Source organism: Myxine glutinosa, chromosome 1 (assembly GCF_964187855.1).
Source record: "Myxine glutinosa chromosome 1, kmMyxGlut1.1, whole genome shotgun sequence".
Taxonomy (NCBI): domain Eukaryota; kingdom Metazoa; phylum Chordata; class Myxini; order Myxiniformes; family Myxinidae; genus Myxine; species Myxine glutinosa.
Window position 1 is genome coordinate 402,981,991 of NC_136261.1, and position 14,164 is coordinate 402,996,154.

Below are 14,164 nucleotides of genomic sequence, written 5' to 3' on the forward strand. Positions count from 1 at the left end.
TACAGCTGTGCGCGCTCTTTCGTACATTGCCATCACGACTATGATCAACCATTCCTCCACTCCTAACTTCCTCAATGCCCAAGTCAATACTTTGCGTGGAACCCGATTGAATGCTTTCTCCAGATCAACAAACCCAAGAAACAACTTCTTCCTCTTCTCCATGTACTTCTCCTGCAACTGCCTTACAATAAAAAGCATGTCTGTCGTTCCTCTTCCTGGCATAAATCCAAACTGCATTTCGTCGATCTTCACTTTCTTCCCTATCCTCCTCTACAACACCCTTTCCAATACCTTCATTCCATGCTCCAATAACTTTATCGCTCGATACAAGCCACAGTCCAGATGGTCACCTTTCCCCTTGTTTCGAGGGACGAGGGTACTGAGTTCCCAATCCACTGAAATGCGGCCTTTATTCACCACCAGATTACAGATCTTTGTCATTCTCTTCACACCCCAAATTCCTGCTGCCTTCAACATATCTCCCACAACTCCTGTCGGCCCTGCCACTTTTCTACTCTTCATTGCTTTTATCACTTCCTCAACTTCCTTCTCAGTTATCTTCTCTGCCGGTCCTAAAACTGGGACACTCTCAATATTGCCATCCCATTCATTCTCTGCATTCAACCGATTTGTCACATTTGTCACACTTCATCCTTCAAGCGACTCACCCCCATCACATCACACCTCTCTTTCGCTATCTGCTTTGCAATCCTGAATACCACTCTGACCCTCTTCCGAATCCAAGCGTTCTCCGAACATTTTCCTACATGCCTTCTGCGCCTTTGCTACCTCTTTATTTGCAGCCTTCTTGGCTGCTTTATAACTTCCATGCTCTGCCTTTTCTGCCCCCGTACCCTTCGCCTTCTGCCACTCCTTGAACTTGTTCCTCTTCTCGTCAATCCTCTTTCCAACTTCATCATCCCACCACCATGTTTCCGAGGGCCTCGGTGGTCCTTTTGTCCATCCACATACCTCACCAACGGCTCCCAACAGACTATCTTTCATTGACATCCGGCCACTTTCAAGCTCAACCACATCATCCTTGACCACACTCAGCCTCTCTTTTAATGCCCCCCTCAGTGTCACCTCTTTCAACCTCCACACCTTCATTCTCGGTTGGTTCTTCAGCTGCCGAGCTCTCCTCGTACCATTCACCCTTATGTCACAGACAACCAAGTGGTGCTGTGAAACAGCCTCCTCCCCCGGGATCAACGTTGTGTCCCGGAGGTGCCCCCTATCTCACTTACGCACCATCAGGTAGTCAACGGTTGTCGTCGACCCACCTGACGTGTATGTAACAAGCTCATTATCCTCTTTCTGGAACTGAGTATTACAAATCAACAAATCAGCTCCATCAGCAAACTCGAAAATCCTTTCACCTTCTCCATTTCCCCTCCAAATATACACACAAAATATACATACTACAGTTTTAAACAATCAATTTTTATTCATCTATATATATAAAACACAGTTTGTGTGTGTGTGTGTGTGTGTGTGTGTAATGTTACCGTTAGACTCCTAAACGGAGAGGCTCACGTGCTTGATATTTGGCATAGACATGGCCATTGAGCCTGGGAAGAACATGGCCTACATAAAAAAATTATTTCATAATATTTTTTTACCATATTTTTACCTGAGCACATTTCAGCGAGGAAAATTATACACGGAATCTGAGCCGGTGGCAGAGCAGCGCGCTGATTCGCTCAGAGCGATCACGTGATGTTCCATCCCCGCCGCCAGACCCCTTCCCCCTCTCCTCCCCCTCCCCCTCCTCCTCCTCCTCCCCCCTCTTCTCCCCTCCCCTCCTCCCTTTCCCCCATACCCCTCACCCCTCCCTTGCCCCCTCCCACCTCCGCTTCCCCCTCCAACCTTCCCCCTCCCATCTCCCCCTCCCTCCCCGCTCTTCTCTCCTCCCCCCCGTTCCGTTCCCCTCCCCTTCCCTCCTACCTCTCCCTCCCCCCCCAACCCTTCCTCCCCCCCCACCCCTCCCTCTCCCCTTCCCCTCCCCCCCTTCCCCCTTCCCCCTCCCTCTCCCCCCTTCCCCTCCTCCTCCCCTCCCCCCTCAATCCTCCCCTTCCCCCCCCTCCACCTCCCCCCTCTCCCTCCCCTCTCCCCTCCCCCCTCCACCCTCCTCTCCTCTCCCCTTCCCCCTCCCCCTCGTTCCCCCTCCCCCACTCGGCAATGCCGGGTACTTCTGCTAGTATGCCTATATCGTTGTTTAGAGAATGTGTTACGACTGTCTGACAAAAAAACACATTTCGAATATCTCATTTAATTAAGTCGTGATGATTTGGGTGATCAGGCCAACTGGTTTAACTAAGGTGATCATTTAACTAAGGCCGTTCGTTATAAGTTCCCAATGACTGCAGTTTGAAATTACAAGTCGTGCAGATTAAACAAATACATTAAATTAAAGCCAGAACAGCGACGCATTCAATGAAACAAGTCAGAAGGGGTGAAAAAAGCAACAACAATATTTGGAGTCATAACAGCACTGGTGGGACATCATCATAAACGAGGGTAGATCCTTATACGCAATGCCGGCCAAAAACCCACGTGCCGCCATGTGCAAGCCGCCACGTGCCAACGGGTAAACCTACAACATCTACTTCTCTCACAATAAGGTGAGTTGTTGTTTTTCTGTTTGTTGGTGACCTCACTGCTTTGAGCTCCCAATGATAATCACAATTAAACCTTCCACAAAGCGACTTTTTACAACAACGCACCTGAATATGGGGTTTTGAACAGTCATGAGGACATATTTGGCCCATTATTTCCTTGGTGAACTCCTGAGTTTATTTATTTCCGGACCCGAGGTAATTTATTTTCTACACCTTCACTCCTCAACACCCTTCAAACACTTTCCACCCTTTGGACCCCCTCCACCCCTCAAGCAGTACTTTGGAGGTGCAACAAGCACCGATTGGAAAACTTCACTGATGGAATGGAATGAGGTTGTCAAGGTTACCAACTCCACCCATTGTGACGTATGCTCACTGAATATTTACATTGAATTCCCGTTTCTACCAATACACACTCCAAAGTAAATTTCTCAATTCAGGTGAGACATCTGCAAACCCCCTTCATTGACAGGTACCTTCCCGAGAATTCCCAATAACACAGGCAGTGCATTTGTGCTTTTAGGACCTCTCTTTATTGTGAAACCCTTCACAAATTCAAGTTTCGTAACAGGCAGGAGACTTCTTCTGACAAACAATTTTACAACAAGGGTGTTCTCCCCATATCACAAGTCAATGAACAATGGGCTACAGCAAAGATCGAGTAAAAAATGATGCCCAAACTGGCATACAAAGATGCCATCTGATCATAATCAAAAAGGGACAAGAAAAACAACTAAATCAGAAATAGAACAAAATTCCGAAACACTGGTCACAATCAAAACACTCAAATGGAACTTGGCTGAATACATGGCAAGTCCAGAAACAAGAATTACAAACTGGCAATCTAAGGAAGACCCTGAAAGAAGCACAATGAGATCCAAGATCAGAATGAGAGATGAAGTTATATTACCATTGGAGTTTTGGCATAAATTTTTCAATAATTTTCTACTATGAGAATATGGAGAACCAGATTAATAAATTTTACATTTTTATTAAAGCTGTTATTTTCTTATCCACTTAACCTCATTTTTCATATCCTGGTATTTCCGATTTTAGCTCTCCTGTGTGGATCTTCATATGCGATTTCAAACTGCCTTTTTGAGAGAAACCTGTATCACATATCGAGCATGTGTATGGTCTCTCTCCTGTATGGATCCTCATATGCAATTTCAAACTGCCTTTTCGAGATAAACTTGTATCACATATCGAGCATGTGTATGGTCTCTCTCCTGTATGGATCCTCACATGCAATTTCAAACTGTTGCGATTAGAGAAACCTTTATCACATATCGAACATTTGTGAGGTCCCTCTCCTGTATGGACCATCATATGTGATTTCAAATGGCATTTTTGAGAGAAGCCTTTATCACATATCGAGCATGTGTATGGTCTCTCTCCTGTATGGATCCTCACATGCAATTTCAAACTGTTGCGATTAGAGAAATCTTTATCACATATCACACATTTGTAAGGTCTCTCTCCTGTATGGATCCTCATATGCAATTTCAAACTGCCTTTTCGAGATAAACTTGTATCACATATCGAGCATGTGTATGGTCTCTCTCCTGTATGGATCCTCATATGCAATTTCAAACTGCCTTTTCGAGATAAACTTGTATCACATATCGAGCATGTGTATGGTCTCTCTCCTGTATGGATCCTCACATGCAATTTCAAACTGTTGCGATTAGAGAAATCTTTATCACATATCACACATTTGTAAGGTCTCTCTCCTGTATGGACCATCACATGTGATTTCAAATTGCCTTTTTGAGAGAAGCCGTTATCACATATCGAGCATTTGTATGGTCTCTCTCCTGTATGGATCTTCATGTGCCTTTTCAAATTCCTGTTGACAGAGAAACCTTTATCACATATCGAGCATTTGTGAGGTCGCTCTCCTGTATGGATCCTCACATGCAATTTCAAACTGTTGCGAATAGAGAAACCTTTATCACATATCGAGCATGTGTATGGTCTCTCTCCTGTATGGATCCCCACATGCAATTTCAAACTGTTGCGATTAGAGAAAGCTTTATCACATATCGAACATTTGTGAGGTCCCTCTCCTGTATGGATCCTCACATGCAATTTCAAACTGTTGCGATTAGAGAAACCTTTATCACATATCGAACATTTGTGAGGTCCCTCTCCTGTATGGACCATCATATGTGATTTCAAATTGCATTTTTGAGAGAAGCCTTTATCACATATCGAGCATGTGTATGGTCTCTCTCCTGTATGGATCCTCACATGCAATTTCAAACTGTTGCGATTAGAGAAAGCTTTATCACATATCGAACATTTGTGAGGTCCCTCTCCTGTATGGATCCTCACATGCAATTTCAAACTGTTGCGATTAGAGAAACCTTTATCACATATCGAACATTTGTGAGGTCCCTCTCCTGTATGGACCATCATATGTGATTTCAAATGGCATTTTTGAGAGAAGCCTTTATCACATATCGAGCATGTGTATGGTCTCTCTCCTGTATGGATCCTCACATGCAATTTCAAACTGTTGCGATTAGAGAAACCTTTATCACATATCGAACATTTGTGAGGTCCCTCTCCTGTATGGATTCTCACATGCAATTTCAAACTGTTGCGATTGGAGAAACCTTTATCACATATCGAGCATGTGTATGGTCTCTCTCCTGTATGGATCCTCACATGCAATTTCAAACTGTTGCGATTAGAGAAACCTTTATCACATATCGAACATTTGTGAGGTCCCTCTCCTGTATGGACCATCATATGTGATTTCAAATTGCATTTTTGAGAGAAGCCTTTATCACATATCGAGCATGTGTATGGTCTCTCTCCTGTATGGATCCTCACATGCAATTTCAAACTGTTGCGATTAGAGAAAGCTTTATCACATATCGAACATTTGTGAGGTCCCTCTCCTGTATGGATCCTCACATGCAATTTCAAACTGTTGCGATTAGAGAAACCTTTATCACATATCGAACATTTGTGAGGTCCCTCTCCTGTATGGACCATCATATGTGATTTCAAATGGCATTTTTGAGAGAAGCCTTTATCACATATCGAGCATGTGTATGGTCTCTCTCCTGTATGGATCCTCACATGCAATTTCAAACTGTTGCGATTAGAGAAACCTTTATCACATATCGAACATTTGTGAGGTCCCTCTCCTGTATGGACCATCATATGTGATTTCAAATTGCATTTTTGAGAGAAGCCTTTATCACATATCGAGCATTTGTATGGTCTCTCTCCTGTATGGATCTTCATGTGCCTTTTCAAATTCCTGTTGACAGAGAAACCTTTATCACATATCAAGCATTTGTGAGGTCCCTCTCCTGTATGGATCTTCATGTGCCTTTTCAAATTCCTGTTGACAGAGAAACCTTTATCACATATCGAGCATTTGTGAGGTCGCTCTCCTGTATGGATATTCATGTGCCTTTTCAAATCCCTGTTGACAGAGAAACCTTTATCACATATCGAGCATTTGTGAAGTCGCTCTCCTGTATGGATCTTCATGTGCCTTTTCAAATTCCTGTTGACAGAGAAACCTTTATCACAGACAGAGCATTTGTGGGGGCGTTTTTCAGTGTGGATCCTTATGTGTACTTTGTTATTCGTTGAAGCAAAATCCATTTTGCACACAATTACACTAATAACGTATTCGCCTTTCTCCAACCTTTTTGTGTTTGTTTAATTGAATATCAATCTTGGTGTTCAATCAATCTTGGCGAGGACCCGACATGCACTTGAATTTTATACAAAGTGAGTCTTGATTACGTGATTGTTTCTTCAAAAAAGGCTTCTTCTTCACTGACAAGCTGGGACTGGACCTTATTTGTCCCATATGACTTCTGGATTGTTCTACAGAAACAAAGAACATCACTGCTTAGTTTTTTTTTGGTCAAAATCAAATTTGAAAAATATTGAACACTTTTCCGAACATTATATATATTTTTTCCAACACAAAAGATTGCATGTTAATTTCATACGTTTCCACTCACCAGTTGCAAAACAGGAGGCACTTCCGTTTGTCATGTGAATATCGTCTGAACCTTCCTTTGCATAAGCACATTTTGAATCTTCTGTGACAGATGAATTGTTGTGTTGTTTGCCTTCCACATTTACACGATGGACATCACCTGTGTAGAAATCAGCGTCAGTCTTTTGCAGGGAAATGAGACTGAGAACCATCTTGAGAGTTCATAGAACATGTTACACTATGAAATGTATACTTCCATGAAAATATAATAATGATGTTCAAGATTGTTTAAAATAAAAATTCTGGATGTTAAGCGCTATTGAAGTAGTCTTCTACATCACCCTTATTGACCACCCTATTTAACAAGTACTGCTAAACTGGAGGTTATTATAAGTAACAAGAAGGCGATTTGTGTTTAACAGTGTTCAAGTATATATTTCAACTTGATTAAAATAAAAATTGTAAGATTCATCAAAATGTTTGTCTGGAATTTACTGGCGTTAAAAATTTCTCAAAATTTCCTTTCACAAAGCTTGGAACAAGTGTGTTTCTACCCTCAGAAGAGCCAGGAAATAATATCTCTCTACTTTCAAGACTGAACTCTCAAACTTGTCTCCCTCCTCTAAGTCCCAGTGGCATCTGGTCCAATCCATATCTGGTGTTTGTTCCCCTTCCATCCCCTCCCTTAACTGAAATTGTTACACACCGAACACTGCACATGATAAAGCTGAATGCCTCAACTCTGTGTTTGCCTCAAAATTTGTCACAAACCCATTGCTCTCTGTACCCAACATAACCAGTCATATCGAGCTGCCCCTGGACTCTGCTTCTATCCCAACAAGGTGGAGACGTTTCTGTCAAATCTCAACTCTGATTCCACAAATAGACCAGACGGCATTGACCCACGGGTCACAAAATCCTGCAATGCCGCTCTATCCCACCTTCCCTCTGTTCTCTTCACCCTCTTTTGCTCAAGGTCATCTGCCATTTGCTTGGAAATCAGGCAACATTACCGCTTTGCACAAAAAGGTGCAAAAAACAGATCCCTGCAACTACAGACCAATCAGCCTGCTCCCAATCATCAGCAAGGTCATGGAATCCATCATCGCTTCTGATATTGAGTCCTTCCTCTTCTCCAATGGCTTGATCTCTGATCATCATATTGGATTCAGACCAGGCCCCTCTCATCAGGACATTCTGCTTCCACTGTCTCAACAATGGATGGAAGTCCTCAATGCTAAACAGGAAATGAGAGCAGACCTCTTGACATTTGTTGTGCCTCCAATGCAGTCGGGCACCCAGCCCTGGTCATCAAACTCTCCTCTTGTCGTATCCATGGAAATCTCCACACATGGATTTGTGGACTTCCTCTCTGGTCGTAATCAGCATATGGCCCTTAATGGAATTCACTCATCTCCCCTTCCTCTTCAGGCTGGACTTCCTCGAGGCAGTGATCTGTGCCCTGTGCTTTGTCTGTTCTTCATTAATGAACGATCCGACTCTCTGGAATACCCTCTCCATCTATTTTCTGATGAGTGCACCCTCTTCTGCTCCATCTCTCAACCCGGAGATCGGCAGGAAGCAGCCTCTTCAATCTCTGCAAACTGAATAAAATCACAAACTGGTCAAACAAGTTAAACATGTCATTCAATCCTGACATATCTCACACCCTCACTATTTCTATTCATAAAGACCATTTGGAAAACCCCACCCATCTACTTTCTCAACAATCCTCTCCAAGAAATTCTGTCACTCAACCTTTCGTGTCTCACTATCTGCCATAATCTTTCATGGGAAAACCACATTTCCAAAGGCAGTTGCTGACTGGACATCCTCTGTCATGCGAAGTCCTTTCTTGGCACTACTGAGCTTCTCACCATACAAAAACCTTTATCCACAGCTTGAATGGGTACGACTCTCCCCTCTCGGCTGGTGCACCTGCCTCACACATAGCTCAATTTCATGCTGTAGAAACCAAAGCTTTTAGAATCATTGTTATCTCCCATGATTAAGTAGATTCTGAAGGCCTTTCAGTCCATCACCGCAGGCAGATTGGTGGTCTTTCTGCCTTATACCGACTCCTCTCCAGCCTTGCTTACCCTGCTCTGTGCTGTGCCCTCCAAATATTCCTTCAGGACACACAAGACCTGCCAGGAACCCTCTTCTGGTGAAACGGCCAAAATAAAGACTCTCTGCTCACCTTCACTCTTTCAGTCCTCTTTTCTCCCACCTTTGGAACAAACTCCCACACTCTCTTCAATCCCACTCCTTCCTCCAGGTCTTTAAAACAGCTGTTCACCACCATCTCGTCATACCCCATCCAAAACGTTGGATCTTTTATACCCCAGTCAATTCACCCCAGACCCACTTTTTTGAAATACCGAAGTCCGAGCAGGGTCCTTTTGTATTTCCCTCTCCCACCCCTCCCTTCCACAGATCTCCCAATGTCCCTGTGCTATCCTGTTATTGTGCTTGGGTGCTTCCCTCTCCCCCCCCCCCCCCCCTCTCGTCTCCTGCTCCCTTTATTATATGTTTTATGTGTTCGCTCTGAATCGAGCCTCGGCTTTGTATAAAATAAATTTAAAAGTAGAATGGCACTCAGCAGCTCTTCCTTTTGACTTCAAAAATATTTGGTGGTTGAATACAATCAGTGGAAAGGAAAACCCGAGACAAATTTCAAATCAATTGGATAAAAATTCAAGATTTTAAAAATCTGGAATGGCTGTTGACCTTTGGCCTATGCTGATCTCAAAAATAGTTGGTGGTTGAATTCAGGTAGCCGATATGAAAACCCTTTTCAAGTTTCAAGTCAATCGAATGAAAATTGAGGATTTTAGAAACTGGAGAAAAAGTGGTTGACGTTTGGCCCATGTTGACTTTTTGACCTCAAAATTAAATATGATTCAGTTGGACCACAAACTCTACCGCTGCTAGCTCTTACACGAGCCTCGATCTTGTATCCAAAAATATATATATAGTTCGTGAAGATCAGTTTAAAATTGCGACCTTAAGACAAGTACAAGTGAGAGGACAGACAAACACACAAACCAGAGTGATCAACATACTTGTCAGAAAAAATAATTTTTGCCAAGTAACAAACAGACAGGGGTGAAAACATAACCTCCATCCACCTTCAGTGGCAGAGGTAAAGATACCTGTTTTCAGTAACATGTTCGGGAACTCAAGTCAAAGCTGAGATGAACCGAGTAAGGTTATGTGACATGGCAAAGTTAAATGTACTGTCACCAGGAGTATCTGTGCTGTGAGAGTGAACGATGTGAGAGAGAACCCATCGATTTATTCAATACATACCATTGAGGAGAACCCTGATTGCCCGATGGCTCGTGGCATGAGTGATCGGTGATGCAAAACATCCTGTCTGTTGTTATGTATTCCCTCCCCAAACCCCGGTTACGGTGCACCTCAGAGTCTCGAAAGGGAATGCGGCAGAAAGATTTGTATTGTGTGGTCTAATAAACCATGGTAAAACCACACCAATGCAATTGTAGAACAAAACAAGTCATTGTTTTAACAACTCTCACATGCACAATAATAACACTATCAAGGAAAGCACAAGGAAAATGTCACTCGCATCAAGAGAACAATACATGTGATGGTGCCATCACTCCGCAATGCTCTCAAAGCATTGAACTCACGATATGACAACCATGAGTTTTTTGTTTTTGTTTTTTTGTATACAAGATCGAGGCTCGTGAAAGAGCTAACATTAATCACACAAAAAGAGAAACCGACACACAAAACACAAAAAACAAGGGGAGCAGCAGACAAGATGGGGAGAGAGGGGGAAGGACACAAACACAACATTTGAGAACAGGGACATCGGGAGGACTTGGGGGGAGGTGGGAGAGGAATAAAACATATGAACACTGCAAGGACTCTGGGGTGAATTACCGGGGGTAGAAAAGATCAAGGTTTTCGATGGGGGAAGATAAGAGATGGTGGTGAACAGCTGTTTTAAAGACCTGGAGGGAGGAGTGGGATTGAAGGGAGTGGGGGAGTTTGTTCCAGAGGCGGGAGAAAAGGGGACTGAAAGAGTGAAGGTGAGCAGAGAGCCTAGACTTTGGCAGTTTAACCATAAGAGGGTTGCAGGCAGATCTTGTGCGACCTGAAGGAATATTGGGGGGGACAGAGCACAGAGAGAGCTGGGGGAGCAAGGCCGGAGAGGAGTCAGTAGAAGACAGAAAGACCACCAACCTGCCTGCGGTGAGTGAGTGAAAGGCCCTCGGAGTTGACTACATCGCAGGAGATTCCAATGATTCTGAAAGCTTTGGCCTCAACAGCGTGAAGCCGAGCAAGGTGTGAGGCAGGAGCACCAGCCCAGAGGGGGGAACAGTATTCCATTGAGCTGCGGATGAAAGCCTTGTATGTGGTGAGGAGCTCAGGTGTGCCAAGGAAGGACTTCGCACGACGGAGGATGCCCAGTCGGCGACTGGCTTTGGAGGCCAGCTTGGAAATGTGGTTTTCCCAAGAGAGATCATGGCAGATAGTGAGACCCAAAAGCTTGAGCAACAGAACTTCTTGGAGAGGATTGTTGAGAAAGTAGATGGGAGGTTTGTCCAGTCGGTCCTTTCGGAGAGACATCGTAAGAGTGTGAGATTTGTCAGGATTGAAATACATGTTCCACTTGTTTGACCAGTGTGTGATTTTGTCCAGGTCTGCAGAGAGTGAGGAGGCTGCAGACTGCCGATCTGAGGGATGAGGAATGGAGCGGCAGATAGTGGAGTCATCAGCAAAGAGATAGAGGATTTTCCAGAGAGTCGGAGAGGTCATTGATGAAGATCAGAAATAGCACAGGGTCCAGAACACTACCTTGGGGAACTCCAGCCAGAACAGGCAGGGAAGATGAGAGAAATCCATTCAGGGCCACACGTTGCCTACGACCAGAGAGGAAATCCGCAAGCCATGAGTGGAGATTTCCACGAATACTATAGGAGGTGAGTTTGGTGAGCAGAGCTGGGTGCCAGACCGTATCGAAGGCACGTGATATGTCAAGTGAGACAGCTCTGATTTCCTGTTTGGCATTGAGGACCTCCATCCATTGTTGAAACAGCAGAAGCAACATGTCCAGAGTAGAATGACCTGGTCTGAATCCAAATTGATGATCAGAGATCAATCCATTGGAGAAGAGGAAGGATTTGATATCTGAAGCAATGATGGATTCCATGACTTTGCTGATAATTGGGAGCAGGCTGATTGGTCTGTAGTTGCAAGGATCTGTTTTTGCACCTTTTTATGTAAAGCGGTAATGTTTGCTGATTTCCAAGATGCTGGCAGATGACCTTGAGCAAAAGAGAGGGTGAAAAGAACAGAGAGAGGGTGAGATAGAGCTGCAGAGCAGGATTTTAGGACCCGACGGCTGATGCCATCTGGTCCAGTTGCAGAATCAGAGTCAAGGTTTGATAAAAACTTCTCCATCTTGTCAGGAGAGAAGGACACAGAGTCCAGGAGCAGTTGGGTTCGACTGGGAAAGGTGGGAACAGAGAGAGATGGGTTTGGGACACAAGATTTCGAGGCAAACACAGAGTTGAGGCATTCGGCTTTGTCACGTGCAGTGTCAACTGTGTAGCCATTTGAGGTAAGGGAGGGGATGGAGGGGGAACAAACACCAGAAACTGATTTGACCAGATGCCACCAGGATTTGGAGGAAGGAGACAGGTTTGAGAGTTCAATCTTGAGTGTGGAGAGATAGTGCTTCCTGGCACTCCTGAGGGTAGAAACACACTAATTTCGAGCTTGGTGGAAGGAACTGAGATTGCCTTCAGTTGGATTTGCCTTCCAAGATGCAAAGGCAAGTTGTTTCAGGGCAACTGCCTCACCACAAGATTCAGTGTACCATGGACGGGAGGAAGGGTAAGACAACTGAAGACGAGATGGGATAAATCTGTGCATTAGAGAGAGCAGTTTGCTTTGGAAGAATTCCCAGGAAGAATTGATGTCAGAGGCATTAGAGATGGGAGACCAGTCCAGTTGATTCATGGCTGCTTGCAGACCGTGCCAGTCGGCCTGAGAGAAATGCCAGACTCGTCGGCGCTGAGGAGGCTCTCTGAGAATGGCCAGTGAGATGTCTACTTTAACAAGCACATGATCAGAAGAACCGATTGGAGCAGAAGAAGAGCAGCAGACATTTGCAGGGAAGTTAGTCATAACCAAGTCCAGAAGAGAAGATACTCCATTGACTGAGATCCGGGTCGGGAAATTGACAGATTGTGTCAGTCCCAATGAGTCGCAGAAGTCCTTTGCTGAGGTGCCATGGCTGGTGAGAGATGAACCCACACCCAGCCAGCTGGCATGATGACAGTTGAAGTCACCACATATGAGGAAGAGAGAGTTTGGATGAGTTGATAGAAGTTGGTCCATGTTGTCCGACAGAGAAATGTAAATGGAGTCATCACTGTTTGGAGGACGGTACAGAACACATATGAACAAAAGGTGGGAGCGGAGAGGAAGCCGTAGCCAGAGGTACTCCTGTGGGTGGGGTGGAGAGAGGGCAGTGCAGGGAGAGTGAGGAAGAGAGTTTTTGATAAAGATAGCCACCCCACCACCAGGACGAGGATCAGGTCTATCGTACCGGAGGAGGGAGTAACCAGGAAGAGATATTAAGGAATCAGAGACATCTTGAAGGAGGAAAGTTTCTGTTAAGCAGATCAAGTCTGGATTTTCAGAAGCAACCTGAATGGAGAGATCAATCAAGTTTGAGCGAAGGCCCCGGATGTTTGAGGTCCATACCGTTAGTGAGGAGAGAGGGGGAGCATCGGGTGCAGGACAGGGGAGGGGAGGGGTAGGGTCAGATGAAGGGTGAGAGGGGGATGTAGGAAGAGCAGTTGATAGTGTGTCAGAGATTACAGAAGAGTTACAAGAAAGGGAAGGATGAGGAGGACGAAAGGTTTGATGGTGATGGAATGAGGCACAGTGTGAGTTTGTTTGAGGGGGAGCAGAGGAAAGTAGAAGGTTGGGGGAGGTGGAGGTATGACATAGGAGGGAGAGGAAGTGGGGAGGAGGCAGCTTTGAGAAGGAGGTGGGAGGAGGGAGAATTTGGGAGGGATGGTTGGGGGGGAGATTTGAAGGGGAGGGGCAAGGGGGGAGTTTAGAAAGTGGATGATTAATGAAAGATGAACATATATAACAAATTGGGTTTGTTGTGATTTTCAAGTTAGCGATTCGTTTAAGAATGATGGAGGAGGGATGGAATGAATGAGAATTTAGAGCATGGAGTGATTTGGAATCATAAGAGATTGAATATTTTTTTGAAATGGAATGAGTTGAAGAGGAAATTGAAAGGAGCCTTTTAAATAAGAAGAAAAACAGCGTGTTGTAATAAACCACTGAATAAAACACTGAAGGGGATAGTTGAAACATATTTAAACAGAACTGTGAAGAACAATCTTATATTCACAAAAATACCAATGGGGAGGAAGCCTAGAGTGACGACCACGAGTCACTTGAACAGGGCAAAAGGTGGAAGGCAAGGGGAAAATGGGGGCGGGGCGAGACAGCGCACGTGGGCAGAGGCAAAAGCACACGAGGAGAAAGGGAACTAAAACTTTTT

General features: G+C 44.6%; 1 protein-coding gene across 7 annotated transcripts in view; it reads right to left on the reverse strand.

The window, feature by feature from the left end:
* Nucleotides 1-3,131: 3,131 nt before the first annotated feature.
* Nucleotides 3,132-14,164, reverse strand: part of LOC137417231 (uncharacterized) — a 51,825-nt gene continuing 40,792 nt past the window's right edge. For 4 of the 7 annotated variants that reach the window (XM_068103082.2, XM_068103092.2, XM_078770352.1 and 1 more), the window contains 3 exons: nucleotides 9,910-10,027; nucleotides 6,620-6,757; nucleotides 3,132-6,479 (listed from right to left, as the gene is read on the reverse strand). In XM_068103082.2, the coding sequence (XP_067959183.2) occupies nucleotides 3,645-6,251 (2,607 nt within the window). In that variant the 5' untranslated portion in view covers nucleotides 6,252-6,479; nucleotides 6,620-6,757; nucleotides 9,910-10,027 and the 3' untranslated portion in view covers nucleotides 3,132-3,644. The remainder of the gene's footprint in view (nucleotides 6,480-6,619; nucleotides 6,758-9,909; nucleotides 10,028-14,164) is intronic. The other 3 variants (XM_068103114.2, XM_078770351.1, XM_078770354.1) reach the window with 2 other exon arrangements.